The 13779-nt window shown below is 38.1% G+C and overlaps 1 protein-coding gene across 4 annotated transcripts in view; it reads left to right on the plus strand.

The window, feature by feature from the left end:
* The window catches only part of SENP2 (SUMO specific peptidase 2), a 70540-nt gene that overhangs the window by 33374 nt on the left and 23387 nt on the right, over positions 1-13779 (plus strand). For all 4 annotated transcript variants that reach the window (XM_036875209.2, XM_036875207.2, XM_036875208.2 and 1 more), the window contains 5 exons: positions 7457-7625; positions 9356-9459; positions 11692-11786; positions 12210-12261; positions 12951-13014. In XM_036875209.2, coding sequence (XP_036731104.1) covers positions 7457-7625; positions 9356-9459; positions 11692-11786; positions 12210-12261; positions 12951-13014 — 484 coding nt within the window. The remainder of the gene's footprint in view (positions 1-7456; positions 7626-9355; positions 9460-11691; positions 11787-12209; positions 12262-12950; positions 13015-13779) is intronic.

Raw genomic sequence — 13779 nt, forward strand, 5'->3', positions numbered from 1 at the left:
AGAGGCTTATCTATTTTGTTTATTTTCTCAAAGAACCAGCTCTTGGTTTCATTGATTTTTTTCTATTGTTTTGTTCTTCTCAATTTTGTTAATTTCTTCTCTGATCTTTATTATGTCCCTCCTTCTGCTGACTTAAGGCCTCATTTGTTCTTCTTTTTCCAGTTTTGATAATTGTGATGTTAGACTATTCATTTGGGATTGTTCTTCCTTCTTTAAGTGTGCCTGGATTGCTATATACTTTCCTCTTAAGACTGCTTTCGCTGCGTCCCACAGAAGTTGGGATTTTTTGTTGTTGTCATTTGTTTCCATATATTCCTTGATCTCTATTTTAATTTGTTCATTGATCCATTGATTATTTAGGAGCATGTTGTTAAGCCTCCATGTGTTTGTGAGCCTTTTTGTTTTCTTTGTAGAATTTATTTCTAGTTTTATATCTTTGTGGTCTGAAAAGTTGTTGGTAGAATTTCAATCTTTTGGAATTTACTGAGGTTCTTTCTGTGACCTAGTATGTGGTGTATTCTGTAGAATGTTCCATGTGCACTTGAGAAGAATGTATATTCTGTTTCTTTTGGATGTAGAGTTCTATAGATGTCTATTAGGTCCATTTGTTCTAGTGTGTTGTTCAGTGCCTCTGTGTCCTTACTTATTTTCTGTCTAGTGGATCTATCCTTTGGGGTGAGTGGCGTGTTGAAGTCTCCTAAAATGAATGCATAGCAGTCTATTTCCCCCTTTAGTTCTGTTAGTATTTGTTTCACATATGCTGGTGCTCCTGTGTTGGGTGCATGTATATTGAGAATGGTTATATCCTCTTATTGGACTGAGTCCTTTATCATTATGTAATGTTCTTCTTTATCTCTTGTTACTTTCTTTGTTTTGAAGTCTATTTTGTCTGATAGTAGTACTGCAACCCCTGCTTTCTTTCTTTTGTTTGCCTGAAATATGTTTTTCCATCCCTTGACTTTTAGTCTGTGCATGTCTTTGGGTTTGAGGTGAGTTTCTTGTAAGCAGCATATAGATGGGTCTTGCTTTTTTATCCATTCTATTACTCTGTGTGTTTTGATTGATGCATTCAGTCCATTTACATTTAGGGTGACTATTGAAGGCATGTACTTTTTGCCATTGCGGGCTTTACATTCGTGCTTACCAAAGGTTCAATTTCAGCTTCTTTAGTATCTTACTGCCTAACTTAGCTTGCTTATTGAGCTGTTATATCATAAACTGTCTGGAGATTCTTTTCTTCTCTCCCTTCTTATTCCTCCTCCTCCATTCTTTATATGTTGGTTGTTTTATTCTGTGCTCTTTCATGTTTCCTTTAACTGCTTTTAGTTGGTAGTTGATTTTAGTTTTTGCCTTTAGTTAGTATTTGGTTGGTCTGCTTTCTGTGCTGTGATTTTATTTTCTCTGGTGACATCTGTTTAGTCTTAGGAGTGCTCCCGTCTAGAATAGTCCCTCTAGAATACCCTGTAGAGGTGGTTTGTGGGAGGCAAATTCCCTCAACTTTTGCTTGTCTGGGAATTGTTTAATCCCTCTTTCGTATTTAAATGATAATCGTGCTGGATACAGTATCCTTGGTTCAAGGCCCTTCTGTTTCATTGCATTAAATATATCATGCTATTCTCTTCTGGTCTGTAAGCTTTCTGTTGAGAATTCTGATGGTAGCCTGATGGGTTTTCCTTTATAGGTGACCTTTTTGTCTCTAGCTGCCTTTAAATCTCTCTCCTTGTCCTTGATCTTTGCCATTTTAATTATTATGTGTCTTGGTGTTGTCTTCCTTGGGTCCTTTCTGTTGGGAGTTCTGTGTATTTCCGTGGACTATTCAATTATTTCCTCCCCCAGTTTGGGGAAGTTTTCAGCAATTATTTCTTCAAAGACACTTTCTATCCCTTTTTCTCTGTCTTCTTCTTCTGGTACCCCTATAATATGGATATTGTTCCTTTTGTATTGGTCACACAGTTCTCTTAATATTGTTTCATTCCTGGAGATCCTTTTATTTCTCTCTGTGTCAGCTTCTATGCGTTCCTGTTCTCTGGTTTCTCTTCCATCAATGTCCTCTTGCATCTTATCCATTCTGCTTATAAATCCTTCCAGAGTTTGTTTCCCTTCTGTAATCTCCCTCCAGACGTCTGTAATCTCCCTCCAGACGTCTGTAATCTCCCTCCGGACTTCATCCCTTAGCTCTTGTATATTTCTCTGCATTCTCCGTCAGCATGTTTATGATTTTTATTTTGAATTCTTTTTCAGGAAGACTGGTTAGGTCTGTCTCCTTCTCAGGTGTTGTCTCTGTAATCTTTGTCTGCCTCAAATTTTGCCTTTTCATGGCGATAGAGATAGTTTGCAGAGCTGGCCGAGTGACGGCTGGGAGAATGTCCTTTCTTGTTGGTTTGTGGCCTTCCTCTCCTGGGAGAACAGCGACTTCTAGCGACTTGTGCTGGGCAGCTGCATGCAGACAGGGCTTCTGATTCTTGCCCGGTTGCTGTGGAATTTATCTCTGCTGTTGCTGTGGGCGTGGCCTGCTTTGGGCTGCTGCTCCGATATGGCGGAGCCGTGTCGGAGGGGAGACAGTCGGGGGGCTGTTTATCTCCATGAGGGGCCTCTGAGCTGCTCTGATATCCAGGGGATTAGGGTGCCCGGAGTTCCCTGCTGCTGGACTAAGTGTCCCGGGACACTTCCGTCCAGCTGTGAGGTCCCTGTCCCTTTCAGACTTCCAAAAAGCACTCGCTTTTCTTTGTCCCTGGGCACCGGCTGCAGGGACCCGCTCACAGGTCTTACTGTCCTGTTTCCCTAGTATCCAGGGCCCCACGCATGCACTGTGTCTGCGCTCTGGTGCGGATGGCTAGGGCTGGCTATTTAGCAGTCCTGGTTTCCCTCTCCCTCCCTGCTCCAACTCTCTCCTCCCGCCCGGAGCTGGGGTGAGGGGCGCTTGGGTCCCGCCAGGCTGCGGCTTGTATCTTACCCCCTTCACGAGGCGCTGGTTTCTCTCAGGTGTGGATGTGGTCTGGATGTTGTCCTGTCTCTTCTGGTCTCTCTTTTAGGAAGAGTTGTCTTTGTTGTATTTTCAAAAATATATGTGGTTTTGGGAGGAGATTTCCGCTGCTCTACTCATGCCGCCATCTTGGCTGCACCCTCATTATAGCACCTTTTTAAAAAACATTTTAAAAATTGTCGCTCACTTCTGAACTTCTGACCTTTTTTTTGAAATATTGTATGCATACAAAAAAAGCAGAAATTATGTGTATAGCCTGATGAATTTTCATACACTTAACACATTCTTCAGTTTTGTGTAATGTTCTTACTGTTTTATTAGTAATTTTCTTCTGTGTTCTTACTTTCTAGAATTTCTATTCTTTGGATATTAGACCTTCTGGATTGATATAACTTCCTTATGTATTCTCTTCTTTTGTTCTTCTCTTTGCCTTTTCTTTAAAAAAACGTTTTACTCATTTTTATTTTTTGTCTATCACTGTTTTTATGTTGTAAGCATCCTCCCCCTTTCTATAGCCCATGGGTTTTACTTTCTTCAAGAATCTTGTTCTTATTAAAAGGATGTAATATCCTTTCTTATCTCTCTGAAGCTGTTCATTAGTTAATTAGTTTAAAATTTGTTTTCCTCCCTCCTTGTTTGTTTCCTCTGAATTCCTCTTCCCACTGGTTTATTTGGTCTTTCATATCAGTCTTTTTTTCAGTTGAGATATAATTAACATTTAACATTAATTTCAGGTGTACAATATAATGATTTCATATTTATATCTGTTGTGAAACAGTCACAATAAGCCTAGTTAATATCCATCACCCCACATAATTATGTTTTTTTCTTGTGATGAGACTTCTAACATCTTAGCAACTTTCTAAGGTACAGCATAGTAGTGTTAACTATAGTCTCCATGCTATACATTACACCCCATGACTTATTCTATGACTAGAAGTTTGTACCTTTTGACCCCCCTTTACCAATTTCACCCACCCCTCCACCCTCCAGTCAATCACTAGTCTGTTTTCTGTATCTGTGAGTTTGTGTTTTTGTTTTTTGTTTTAGACCCACATAGAAATGAAATCAATGGCATTTGTCTTTCTAACTTATTTCACTTAGTGTAATAGCCTCAAGGTTCATCCATGTGTCACAAATAGGAGGAATTCCTCCCTTTTTTTGACATTCCAGTGTGTATGTTTTTTTTTAATTTTGTTTTACCAGTTACTATGTTTTTATTTTTATTGGTTTCAAGTATACAGCACAATGGTTCAACAGTTACCCATATTATTAAATCCTCATCCCAACTTGTGCAGTTGGTATCTGTCAACATAGGAGTATGTTGCAGAATCGTTGACTACATTCTCCATACTATACTACCATCCCTGTGACCAGCATATATTATGATTAAGAATTTTGTGCCCCTTTATCCCTTCCCACTCACCCACCCCAACCACTTCCCCATGGTAACTACTAGTCACTTCTCAGTGTCTGTGAGTGTATTGCAGGGAAAGTCTCCGTGCTTCTGCCAGGCAGCAAAGTCTGGTGTTGCTGGGCCAGTGGGCCAGGTTGGGGCCAGGTGGGCAGTGTGCAGGGAAGTGCCTCAGGGCTGAGCTGCCAGCAAGGGGGATGGAGTGTTTGTGGCTCCCACAAGTGCCCAACTTGTTGGGCTGAGGGAGGACTGGGGAAGTGGTGCCTACCTGCCTTTTTTCTGCTGAGAACTCCATTCAACCCTCGCCTCTCTGGCACCCTTTCCATTGCTGGTAAGTGTTTCAGACTACCTTCTCAGCTTTGGGTCTCAGTGGGACTAGCAGAGCATGCCTGTCCTCCACAAGCAGCTGGAGTCTCAGCCTCCCAGAGTGCTCCAACTCTCCCTGGTGTCCAGCCCCGCTAATCACCAAAGGCCGATGCAATGGGAACTTGTGTTCCCAGATCACATCTCCAGGGCTAGGTGTGCAGAGTTCCTGAGCACTTACCCTCCCTGCTCAGTTCCTCTCCCATCACTTGTGGCTGGGTTGGCAGAAGGGCTGGGGTCCTGCTCAGTTGAGGCTCTGTCATGTTACCCTGCTCTATCGAGTCTTCTCTTCTTCCCCAGGTGTAGGTGGTCTGTTTTGTAGTCTTTAGGTCATTTTCAGGTTTAGTTGTATTTGCTGTAGTTGCTTCCTTGGTGTGTGAGGGAGTAGGTTTTCATCTTTCCTTCTTTCCTGACATGTTTTTTCCCCCCTGTCCTCCCAGTGTGTGTCTTTTTTATCCATTCATTCGTCATTTGGCACTTAAGTTGCTTCCAGGTCTTGGCTATTTTAAGTAATGCTGCAGTGAACATTTGGGTGCATATATCTTTGAGTCTTTATTCCAATACTTGCTAATTCTTGTCTGTCTACTAATATTTAAGAATGAGTCACTAGATAAAACTGGGGCCCTCTGGAATTGGATAAATGGTTGATCTGAGGGCAAAAAGAGAAAGTACAGAACGTCTTTGTTATTGATTGAAATCAGTACCATAATGGCTTAATTCCCTTATGGCCAGAGAATATACTGTAGTATGATTTAAATTCTTTTAAATTTGTTAATATATGATGTTCAGTGTGCACTTGAAAAGAATATGTACTACACTGATGGACAGAGACTATAATGGGGTATGTGGTGGGGACTTGATAATGGGGGACATCTAGTAACCACAATGTTGCTCATGTAATTGTATATTAATGATGCCAAAACAAACAAACAAAGAAAAAGAAAAGAATATGTATTGTGCTATTGTTAGGTGAAGTGTCAGATCAAGTTGGCTGCTAATATTTCACAAGTCTTACTGATTTTCTGTCTACTTTATTACTAATTGATGAATGAGGAGTATTGATATTTTCTACTATAATTATGGTTTGTCTGTTTCTCCATCTAGCTATGTCAGTTTTTGCCTTTGTATTTTGTCTTCATGTATGTATTTTGAAACTCTGTATGTGAATTCATTTGATTCAGATTCACCAGTTGTTATTTTGCCACATTTGCTATGTCATTCTCTGTTGTATGTACCTAATGTTTTTTTCTGAAGCATATGAAAGTAAGTCTTAGACTCATGTCCTTGTAATCATAAGTACTTGAGTGTTTATTTCTTAAGAATGAGAACATTTACATAATCACAGGTTACCAAAATCAGAAAATTTGACATTAATAAAATACTATCATATAACCTTTTTAAAATTTTACCATTACAGAGGTAATTTTTTCTGGTCCAGGATTCAGTGCAGGATTGTGTATTATATTTAATTTTCATGTCTCTTTGATCACTTTTCCTTTTTGGCTTTTCTTTGTCTTTGATGGTGTAGAATTTTGTTTGTTTGTTTGAGCCTTCTAATTCTTTTTTTTTAAATTAAGTTATCATTGATATACAATCTTATGAAAGTTTCACATGAGCAACATGGTTACAACATTCACCCATATTATCAAGTACCCCCCACCCATTGCAGTCACTGTCCATCAGTGTAATAAGATGCTATAGAGTCACTACTTGTCTTCTCTGTGCTATACTGCCTTCCCCGTGACACCCAACATGATGTGTGCTAATCATAATACCCCTTAATCCCCTTCTCCCTCCCTCCCCACCCACTCTCCTCACCCCTTCCCTTTGATAACTGCTAGTCCCTTCTTGGAGTCTGTGAGTCTGCTGCTAATTTTGTTTTTTCAGTTTTGCTTTGTTGTTATACTCCACAAATGAGGGAACTCATTTGGTACTTGTCTTTCTCTGATGGCATGGATATTCTTGAAGAATGGAAAGCATTTCTTTTGTAGAATGTCCCTTAATTTTGTCTGATGTTTACTCATGTTTCAGATTATAAAAATTTTTGATAAAAATTACTATAATTGTGATGTTGTAGTCTTTTTAAAACATCACATCCAGAGGGATACGATGTCAGCTTGTCCCGTTATTGGTAGTAGTAGTAGAAGCAAGTTTTGTCACCAGCAACAATGACTAAGTAGTGGCTTCATGGCTTCTATTTCTAAGCATTGAGCAGATATTTATTGAGTGCCTGTTGCTTAGACCCTGTACTAGGATATGGTGGTGAAAGGATTTAATTTCTGTCTAAATGAAATTTAAAGTTTAGTGTGAGATATAGACATAATACAAATTAATTACAAATTAACTAATCACACCAGTAATTAATTCCAATGCCAAGTGATTAAAGGAAAAGTGCAGTACCAGAGGAAGGAATGTGTAATAGGAGAATTAAATCCAGAGTTGGGTTTGGAAATTTGGGCATGAGGAAAAAGGCAGAGATTTTCATGTGGCATCGCTGGAGACTGGAAACACATTCCATTGTGGAATGCTGGGGTCCCTTCTGCTCTAAAGATTCTAACTTTTTTGAATTGTAATTGTCTGGTTTGCCAGGAGCAAACTTAACCTAGGGCAGCTTAATCATAAGATGACTGGAGCTTCAATTCCAGCAATTTAAGTTGTTTGGTAATAATTCTTTTCTTCTTTTCTTTCTGTCTCAGTTTTACTTTGAACTCAGAAGGCTATAATAGGAGACCAGGTGGCCGTCGCCATAGCAAAGGCAATCCAGAGAGTTCCTTAAGCTGGAAGCCTCAGGAACAGGTTGTAACAGAGATGATTTCTGAAGAGAGTGGCAAGGGTCTGAGACGTCCTCATTGTACCGTGGAGGAGGTAAGCTGTTTTAGTTTGATCTCTTTAAAAATATTTTATCAATTTTGGGGGGAGTAAATAATATATGGACTATGGTATAAAATTTAAAAGGTAAAAAAATTTACATTGACTGTAAATTTCTTGGTCTGCCTTTCATACCTAGCCCAACCACCTTGTTTTGACTCTTAGCTAGTAACCACTGATACTTGTGTGTATCCTTCTAGAAATACTCTATACATACATGATTTGGTAAATTTTCAGATGTTATTCTCACTATGAGAAGGAAATAGAAATCATGTTAGGAAGAGATAAGATTATAGATTCTTTTTGAGTGCTTGAATTGTTCTAACTTGTTTTTTTTTATAAGCTATAGTAACTGACTAAGTAAAGAAAGTAAGTAGTGTACATGTCTGCTTTTTCCTTCCCTTTTCAGGGCACTTAGCATGATGTCTTCACCAATAGTCTTCACTTCCCTCTTGAAGTCTTCACTTATTCCAGGAGAATTTAGAATTATTCTTGTATCTGGAATTCTTCAGGACTGTCACCTATTGCAGTTTACTAGATGGTTTTCTGAGCCACTTAGTTTAGTTCATTGGAGAAATATTTATTTGGATTCTAGGTACGGTGCTAGTTGTCAGCAATTAAAATTGAATAAAATGTGATCCCTGTCCTTTGAGAGCTTATACATAAATAGTTATAATCAGCTGAGGCAAGAAGAAAGAGGAATGGATTGAAGTCCTGGAGGGGGTTTTAAAGAAAGTATTAAAGTAAGCCCCAATACCTCTTAGATGAGGAACCAGAGGTGGAACTGAATAAACATGTATGAAGTATACACAAGATATGTTCTGGAAATATTAGAGGGTAATATTAGCAAGGTCATACTCATTGATTAAGTGTGATGTAAAGTTAGAGGGAAGAGTCTGAGTCTCAGATTAATACATGTCACTGACCAAGATACCCTGTGCGTTTAGGGGGAAGATGATGACCGGTTTTGGACATTGTTTATAAAGTACCTGTAAAACATGCAAGAAAATCTGTACATCTTGGATATAGGTGGTGGGAGTTATGAGAAGAAGGCAGGGTGATAGACACATTTCTGAATCTTCAGCATATTGGTGTTAATATAAATCAGGGGAGCTGAAGAGATAATGGGCAGAACCATCAGCATTTAAGGGCAGGCAAAAGAAGAAATAATCTGCATTCATGACCAAGAAGATAAAAAGAAATCAGGAGAGTATATTGTCCAGAAAGGCAAGGCAAGGTCAGCAGGGTGAGACAGTGAAGAGCAAGGTTAAGTAATGTAAGGACTGAAAGAGTGTCTTTTGGATCTGGCCAGAGAAGGTCATTGGTGACTTTGGTGAGAACAGTTCCATTTTGGAAGCTAAATGTTCTGAATATACAAGTGGATTATTTCTGTTGAGTATTTGTGACTTACCCAGTTCTGCTGTCAAAAAATCAGATGCCATAAAATTATAGCAGGTAACATAAATGAGTGAAGTGGGCTGGAGTGAATGGCCTGTCTAAAGGGAATAGCCCTACATAGTTGGTCGATTAAGTTTTTCAAAAGAGGCCAAATTTTCAGAATTTTCTTATCAAATTTATGAAGTTGCCAACTAATTCAAGAAATTTTAAAAACACTATGCTCTCATATAAAACACATCTGTGGGCTGCATTTGACCTTAGTTTCTGTTTATGATTCAATTGTAGTTTTAATGTGATAATACTTATCTAACTTGCTTTCTTTTATTTAGGGTGTTCAAAAAGAGGAAAGAGAGAAGTACCGAAGGTTACTGGAGCGACTTAAAGAAGGTGGACATGGAAACTCTGTTTCTCCTATAACTTCAGCTCATCACAGGTGAAAATGAGCTAACAAAATTAATTCTTTGCCAGACTCTTTCCTTATTTTTGAAGAGAGGATTGGTTGTAAAGGCTTTGTTGAAAAAAGAGGTTAACATTGAGAGAACTAGCCTTCTAATTGCTTGAACATTGTATTTAGTAATGGATTAACAAAGAACAGTGGTTTTACAAAATAAAATTTCCTGTTAGCTTTAGAAAATTTTGTTCATGTGAACTTTTTTTTTGATCACTGAAGGCAAGATTTACTGTGAGGGACATGCTGACGTGTTTCGTTCCTGGCAGAACAAAGATTCCAGGCAACACGAAAACCATGGATGGCATGGGAGCTCTTCAGACCTTGTAGGCTGCTGTCCTCATGTTTTTCTGCAAATACAATTTTAGATAACAAAGGGCATTTTATTAGTATTTTCTATATTTAAAAGACCTAAGATCTGTAAACTGATTTCAAAATTCAATTCCTTCTCATAGTTTTTTTTTTGCCCCTTTTTATTTTATTCAATTTTTTATTTTGTTATGGTATCATTAATATATAATCACAGAAGCAACACTGTGGTTACTAGATTCCCCCCATTATCAAGTCCCTACCACATACCCCATTACAGTCTCTGTCCATCAGCATAATAAGATGCTATAGAGCCACTACTTGTCTTCTCTGTGCTATACTGCTTTGCATACTGCTTTCCCCATGCACCCCCCACACATTATGTGTGCTAGTCTAGTCATATTGCCCCTTAATCCCCTTATCTCTCCCTTCCGCCCACCCTCCCCAGTCCCTTTCCCTTTGGTAACTGTTAGTCCATTTGTGGGTTCTGTGAGTCTTCTGCTGTTTTGTTCCTTCAGTTTTTGCTTTGTTATACTCCACAGATGAGTGAAATCATTTGGTACTTGTCTTTCTCTGCCTGGCTTATATCACTGAGCATAATACTCTCTAGCTCCATCCATGTTGTTGCAAATGGTAGGATTTGTTTTCTTCTTATGGCTGAATAATATTCCATTGTGTATATGTACCACATCTTGTTTATCCATTCATCTACTGATGGACACTTAGGTTGCTTCCATTTCTTGGCTATTGTAAATAGTGCTGCGATAAACAGAGGGGTGCATATGTCTTTTTGAGTCTGGGCTCCTGCATTCTTAGGGTAAATTCCTAGGAGTGGAATTCCTGGGTCAAACGGTATTTCTTGTTCATGTGAACTCTTATTTGAAACTCTGATATAGAAAAGTAGAATCACTGGTTGAAAGTCATGTTCTCAGGGGACAGAGTTTTTTCCAAAACCATCCCCTGCCCCACGCACATTTCTCATAGTCTCTTGTTTCTGTCTCTTTTCCCCTCCTCCTCTCCTGTCCATCTCTTCCTCCCCACTTCTCTTCCTGATACACATATAGTCCCTGAGACATCTTAATGGATGCATTTTAGCCAGTTGGAAACCTCCAATTTTAAGACAATATAAATAGTCAAACAAGGGCACAGGGAATTTTTCTCATACGACTGCTTATTAATTAAATACTCTAATGCTTTCAGCAAATAGATGAGTGGCAGAACAAGTTGATGTCTGGCCTTATTCACTGTAAAAAGAGGATAAAAAGTATGTGAGCTCAGGATTGGGGTACACTTGGTAATTCTAACAAGTGGTATGATAATATACAGAAGGGAACCCAGAAATTAGGTAACAGCAAGTTGAAGGTAAAAAAGTCATATGTCTGTCTAGCTTGGTGAAAGGATAAATAACAAAGCGTTATTTTTAATTCTCTTAGTATAATGTTAATATTTTTCTCATTTAACTAGCCACTGTTGAAAACAGCAGTATGTTTCATGAATTATTGGTTTTGTTATGTTGGCAAAATCCTGAAACTATTTTGCTTCTTACTGTTTCTGCTTTTAATGTATTATTTTAGGATCTGTTTCAGTATGTTATTTAAAAATTTTCATCTTTTAACCTGAAATTTTTCATACTGAGTTTTTTCAGTCAAGGTGGTGCTGGGGATTGAAAACATCCAACTTTAAAAATGCAGAAACTGGAGGTTAGGTGACTGAGCTGAAATACTAGAATTAGGATTAGACTCCTTTTTACCTAGTCCCAGATGGGGCTATGTTGTGTCCCCTCTCTTATAATTTGATATTACAGGGTAATTAATATCTCCCATTTGGGGAAGCTTGTCAGACAGAGATAATGAATATTTATGGTAGACTTTCCATTTGTATCTGATCTTCACTTTTTCTGTTTCTAAGTTCTCAAAGAAATCAGATGGATACATTAAAGACCAAAGCCTGGGGGGAAGAGCAAAGTCACGGAGTCAGAACAACTCAGTTTGTTCCAAAACAATGTGAGTTCCCAGATTTAGCCCTATCTTAATATATTGACCTTAGTTCATGCGTGTATGAAATTGAAAAATGACATACTAGTGAAAGATGGTGTACAAAATTTCAAGACATTGTCAGACCCTTCCCCAGGGCATTAACTTAGGCTTATCCAGTACCAGTAGTTTAGTAAAGAAGCTATTTCAAGATTAAATAGGTACATAAAATACCTCTTTATGATTATTCTGAGCTTCTACATACCAAATATTTTTTGAGCCAAAATTATTTACGTTCTTTCATTAATTTTCTTCTGTTTCTCCACTAGCTATCCACTACATGAGACTAAATGATGAATGAATGTCTTGATACTTTAAAAACTACATAAATTGAAATTCTAGCTACATGATTGATAAAGGAAATATTTAATCTTTTCTTTACCATCCTCACAGACAGAATTGTTGAAACAAGGGGACCTCTGTGTCCAGTGAGAAGTGAAAAGAGGTACATGATTCAGTTCATTCTAGTTTTTCTCTTGATACATTGTTTTCTTACTTTATTAGCTATATCTGGTAGTAACTATGTCTGAGGAATTGTGAACTCCCCTCAGCTCTGGTAGTTGGTCAGCATATATGTGTCCATAGGTTGCTCTTGTGTCAAATGCCCACTGTAGCTTGGGTTGGTGTCCTTCCCTCCTAGGCATTAGGGTTTGAGAGCCATAGGTGCCACTTAGGAGTGTGGTTGTGGTGGGCATCTTTAGTGATTAGCACCCTCTAGCAAAGCACCTTTAAGTGAAGGCAGCTCTCTGTGCCTTTAGGATGTTGGATGGTAGTTCATTTATAGCAGCTTTGGTAAACTATGGCCTATGAGGCCAATCTGGTCCACCTGCCTGTTTTTGTAAGTAAAGTTTTATTGGAACACAATCATGCTCATTCATCTGCGTACTGTCTATGGCTGCTTTTAAACTATAGTGGAAGTTGAGAGGATGTGATTAAAACTGTAAGACATGCAAAACCTAAAATATTTACTATCTGATCCTTTTCAGAAAAATTTTGCTGACCCTTGGTTTAGAGGAGTATATAAACTCAGGGTAGTTTTTGTTTACAAATTTTTAAATCTTATTTCTAAAACTAGTCTAACATGTACCAGGTTAAAATCATCCAGTCTGTAATTACTCAATTTTTTTTCCTCAGGTATTCAAAGGGGAAAATTTCTGATACAGAGAAGGCATTTGGAATCAGACTTGAAAATGAAGGGGTAAGTAGAAGTCCTCATTAAATTTTACATCTTTTCACTCTTTCACCTGACTTACATTAAAATTTTGGTGCTCATGAAAAATAAGAAAGATGATACGTGTGGCTTTGATTTCTAATGCTGTTGTTTACTTTGAAAAAACAACAGGCATTGAAAATATACAACTTTGGCTTCCTTCTAAGTTGCCAAATTTTTACCTGCATGGTAGCTACCTTTTTAAGAGAAAGAAACTTGCCTCCATCCCAGTACTTACCTGTTTTGCCTGGCATCTTTTGGAGATTGTTTCAAAATCATATGTCTCTAGAAAAGACACATGCAAAACTTTCTTTTCAAAGTCAAAAATCTCAGATTTATTAGCATCTTAGGCTTAGATTTTGCATTTTTTTTTTTGAGAGGACATCTCTCATATTTATTGATCAAATGGTTGTTAACAACAATAAAATTCTGTATAGGGGACTCAATGCACAATCATTAATCAACCCCAAGTGTAATTCTCAACAGTCTCCAATCTTCTAAAGCATAACGAACAAGTTCTTACATGGTGAACATTACAGGGGCAGTCATCACAGAAACTTTCGGTTTTGATCACGCATCATGAACTATAAACAATCAGGTCAAATATGATTATTCGTTTGATTTTTATACTTGATTTATATGTGAATCCCACATTTCTCCCTTGTTTTTTTTTAAAAATAAAATGCTGAAGTGGTAGGTAGATGCAAGATAAAGATAGAAAGCATAATTTAGTGCTGTAAGAGGGCAAGTTTA

Source organism: Manis pentadactyla, chromosome 1 (assembly GCF_030020395.1).
Source record: "Manis pentadactyla isolate mManPen7 chromosome 1, mManPen7.hap1, whole genome shotgun sequence".
NCBI classification, from domain to species: Eukaryota; Metazoa; Chordata; class Mammalia; order Pholidota; family Manidae; genus Manis; species Manis pentadactyla.